The following is a 4,168-nucleotide window of genomic DNA, read 5'->3' on the forward strand; positions in this document are numbered from 1 at the left end:
CCCGAGGCCCGGTTTCGGAAAGTCGTTACTCAGCAGCAGCGGCTGAGGAAACTCGACATTCACCTCGTTATTTATTTATTTTTAAAACATCCAGGCCCCCTAAAGACCAATTTCTCTGGCCAAACCTGCCACGGCGTTGAAAACCTCAGGGATTTCTTTAAAAAAAAAGCCAACAGGTAATAAATAGGCTATGCGCACTGCTGTGTGATAGGCTAGAGACAAGACGGGGGATGTTTGCCCTCATTTGTCTTTTCCCTGATCAAAATACTGCTTTATTTAACAGAGAAACGCCGCGGCGTCTCCCTTGGGTTACCTGCAAGCTGTCTAGCAGGGCTAATGCCCAGCACCACCTACGTTTCAGCCTCGAGGCGTTTACTAACTGCTTAGTCTTACGTGGGTCAGTCGTGTTCCGTCTTGCCGTGACACCGGTGGAAGGATGCAGATTTAAGCCATGGGTGTTTTCGGCGCTAAGATTTGTAACTTAAAAAGTGTTCTCTAGGGAGCCGCAGGTAGGTTGTGCAGCTGTTGGACACGTCTGCGTTTTAAAGACCACTGGTGGGCATGGTAGAGAAAACCCACACCTGCAGTTCTCTGAAAAAGTAAAGGTAATTTTGGGGGAAGAGAGTGTGAAAGAGTGAAACTGGTGGGAAGTCTGTTTTTTAAGGTCAAAAGGTTCTCCTCTAGTTATCACCACAGCAATCCGACTTGAGTTCCTTTTCGTTCGAAAGCTTGGCCGGGTGGCGGCTGAGCCAGCCTTGGAGTCGTGCTCTGTCCCCACGTGGGATGGAGAAGCCTCCATCTTGAGATGGAGAAGCTCCTCTTGAGACGGGATGCCTTGGGACGGAGAAGCCTCTCTGTCCTTGAAGTCCTTAAGTCCTCTGGACGTACTTACGTTCCTCAGAGCTGTCAGTATTACACAGGATAACTTTCTGTCATTGATAGTACGTGTTCCTGGCTTTGCTCCTCGTTCTGTATTGTTCTCTCGCCTGCATCGCGGCCTCCCTTTTTCCTGTCCACATGGGCACTTACACTGGCTCTGTTTTTCCCCTACTCTTTTGCAGGCTGACGCACCTACTCGCTCAGCTCCACCTCCGCCTTCCTTACTTGCTGCCCGGTATGCTGCTTTCATCTTTCCACGTGGTATCTGGCCCCCTTCCCATATGGTACGCTCCTTTCTTATTTCAGAGTTTTTTGCTTCTTTCCTTCTAGCAGCTTTTATTCTGACAGTGGCTTCTTGCTTTTATTTTCCCTGCTGCAATATTGGCCCATAGTCAAAGTAGCAAGGCCAGTAGTAATCTCTGAGTTTCTGTCTGCGTCTGCAAGCTTTCATGCTTTCTGTTGCAGTGAAGGGGAATACATGGTCCTCGACAGTTGAAGAAAATAAATATCCCGATAATAAACTGGCATGTTACCACTTTAATAGGATAAAAATAAGTCATGCACTGCACTAGTAATGGATCTGGAGTCATCCAGGTTTAAAATTTAACTAGATAAAACGTATTACTGTCCGTGGTGTTCATGCTTTACACCTTTTTCAGCATTAACAGTAGCGATGCAGTATCAGCTACCTAATATGGCAGGGGAAAAACACAGTTAGGCCAGACACCTTCCGGCTACTCTGTGAAACCTTCGTTTGCGAAACAGCCACCGGCAGTCTGTGGAAAAAAAAGCGTCTCTCTTAATATGAAGGCTCTTTACCCTTTATGGTTTTGGTTCGCTGTTTTAGAATTACATTGTTAACTTTTAACCACAAATGTGACAATCAGCATGACTTTGGAAAAGTAGCGATGCGTTATCACGTGTAAGTGCAATGCACAAATATCCTTCCATACTTGTTCAGCTGCCGGAGTTACCAAGATTGGTGTATTCCTCTTAGGACAAGCAAGGAAGTCTGCTAGCTGCGTGCAGTGGCTTTGGAGAAGCTGATGGGGGAAGGCGAAAGGGAAATCAAAGTATACAGCAGGAACCGTCAGTCCCCGTGTTAGAGCTGCAGTCACTGGGACGGCGTGTGACTGGCAGGTAGATAAAGCAGCTCCTGCAATGTGATACACTTTCCACAAGTTCAGCATTCAGCCTGCGATGGAATTAATTATTCATTAGCCGACAATTATCCCCCTTTCTGCCGTACCTCAGCTGAGAATTTCAGATGCATACGATTCGTTTCTATTCTGGGTTCTCCTGGTGTAAACACAGAGTGAGCCTGAAACCCGTGGGCTCGTTCCAGGGTTAGGTAGGCTGCACAACTACATGAGAGGGTAGCAAAATTCAATTAAACCATTTCTTTTGATTCTTTAAATAGACGAGCACTGCGTTTTTTTTCCCCCGTGTAGTTTTTTTTGCTAGACCCAGTGACTTACTGAAGCAACTTCCACAAAGCTGCAGCCAGCACTTGTTGGAGCCGCATCAGACTGTGCTGGCTAGTATAGTACTGCCCCCTAACACCCCCGACCACCAACGGCTTGCCCGTACCCAACAGCTGCAAAAATGGAGTGACATTTTTACAAGGTGAATGAATATATGGTGTATTTTAGGACTAGGAAGCTATTGCTGAGGTTTCATCTCTGGCCCCTCTGGCAGCTGAACTGTCGTTTAAGACATCTGCATGGCAGCCTGGTTTAACCTGTATTGTGCCGCTGCTTTTTTAACGTGCTAACGTTGGGCTTCCCATTGCTGGTGGAAGCTTTCTAAGAAGCGCTCAAATCGGCATGGCTTATCGTGAATACAGTTACACAGTTTCCTCCTGGAAATTCGAAAAGCCTTTTTTAGGTTGCGTATGTTTTGTTCCAAGCAACCGTAAGGCAGACAGTGGGTCATCTGAGCACTTCCGTGCTGCAGAAGCGCGTCACCTGCCTACAGGTAGGATTTCACCAGTGGAGGGAAAATACTTCTACACAGAAGAAACCTGAACGTGTAGAGAAGACAGACAAGATAACGTGGCTTAGGAACTTTTAACTTCTAGGATCATGTGAAAACACGCAAAAGAATACGTTTCTCCTCTGTTACATTTATTTGAAAGAACTTAAGCTCTTTATTAACAGCTTAGATTAAAACTCATGTGCTTATATCTGATTTTGAACACTTAGACAAGATAATTCAATTAAGCAGAATTTTAAAAGCCCTGCACATGCATTAGGTGTGTAAAAGCCGGCGTTAATTCACATCCAACATGCACCTTACCTGGTAAATGTATTTGTGTCCTTCGAGGGCAGGCTCCCGACAGAAACGCTGAGGAAGCAAGCACACTGTGCAACTGGTTATCGCAGGCACCAACAGGCCCGGAGAGATGCGAGAGGAACGCCCCAACGGGTGAAACGTGCCCGAGCCCTGCCGACAGCCACCACCGCTCTCCCTCCGGCAGCGGCACGAACCTTTGGGTTCGCTGCCAAACCCGAAGAGAGGGGCAGTAGGGCAGGGAACCGAGCAGCACGGTGCCCTTACTGGTCTGGTGGGGCTCAGTCCAACCCCGTGCTGCCGTGTAGCTGGCTTTGTGCCCCGCTGCCGTACCGAGTTTGAAAGCGCTGTACTTCCAGGTTTTTTTGATGATCACAGCATCTCTGTTACGTTGCTGGTTCCTGTTACTCACTCTTTGGAAGAGGTAGCCTGGAACTCTCTGCTAGAGGTAGTATCTTTCAGTGCTTTCTTGTTTTCAAGATACTATAAAACAGTATTTCATCTTCTTTTAATTATTCATTCAATCCTTAATACCTCACATCAGTCCGATACTTGTTTGTGTCTAGGAACCAATTTTAAATTAATACGAGATCGTACTGAGGGCCAGATCCAAAGACGATTAACGTTCACGAGAGCCCTTCAACTGAGCAGTTGGCTGAAAGTATTTTACTTCTCGATGGAATAGTGAGATATATGTATTTATGTACTTCTGAGTTGCAGCTATTTAAGAGCAGATAGATTTAAAAATAAACATCATTCATTTCACAGACCAGATGCGTCTCCTTCCTCAGAATCTCATTAATTTTTACTAAAAATGCCAACACGTGAAGCTGCTGCCAAAAGCTATCGGCCAACAATAAAAATACCGCAACACTCCGAACGGTTTTTTCAAGTGACTCTTCTGAGCTGTTTTCCAATCTTGAGTGCAGAATACAGAGACTTAAAAGACTTTTAAACGGTTTGTAGTTTTTTCATTTATTGTAGAAAAGTTATTGTA

General features: G+C 45.8%; 1 protein-coding gene across 1 annotated transcript; it reads left to right on the top strand.

The window, feature by feature from the left end:
* Positions 1-6: 6 nt before the first annotated feature.
* Positions 7-3,937, top strand: LOC103893859. Its single transcript, XM_019470446.1, has 7 exons — positions 7-176; positions 284-397; positions 500-605; positions 1,062-1,163; positions 1,877-2,019; positions 2,344-2,505; positions 3,210-3,937. The coding sequence occupies exons 4-7, from the start codon at positions 1,161-1,163 to the stop codon at positions 3,511-3,513; spliced, it is 612 nt and encodes a 203-aa protein (XP_019325991.1). The 5' UTR covers positions 7-176; positions 284-397; positions 500-605; positions 1,062-1,160; the 3' UTR covers positions 3,514-3,937.
* The last annotated feature ends 231 nt before the right edge of the window (positions 3,938-4,168 follow it).

The sequence above is a fragment of the Aptenodytes forsteri genome, unplaced genomic scaffold, assembly GCF_000699145.1.
Source record: "Aptenodytes forsteri isolate BGI_AS27 unplaced genomic scaffold, ASM69914v1 Scaffold174, whole genome shotgun sequence".
NCBI lineage: Eukaryota > Metazoa > Chordata > Aves > Sphenisciformes > Spheniscidae > Aptenodytes > Aptenodytes forsteri.

Bases quoted from the DNA above. Each gene is read 5' to 3' on its own strand.
- LOC103893859 (XM_019470446.1), top strand. The intron at 2,020-2,343 runs GTAGATAAAGCA...TTTTTTTGCTAG, and splicing joins GGACGGCGTGTGACTGGCAG to ACCCAGTGACTTACTGAAGC. The intron at 2,506-3,209 runs GTGAATGAATAT...CTTCGAGGGCAG, and splicing joins TGGAGTGACATTTTTACAAG to GCTCCCGACAGAAACGCTGA.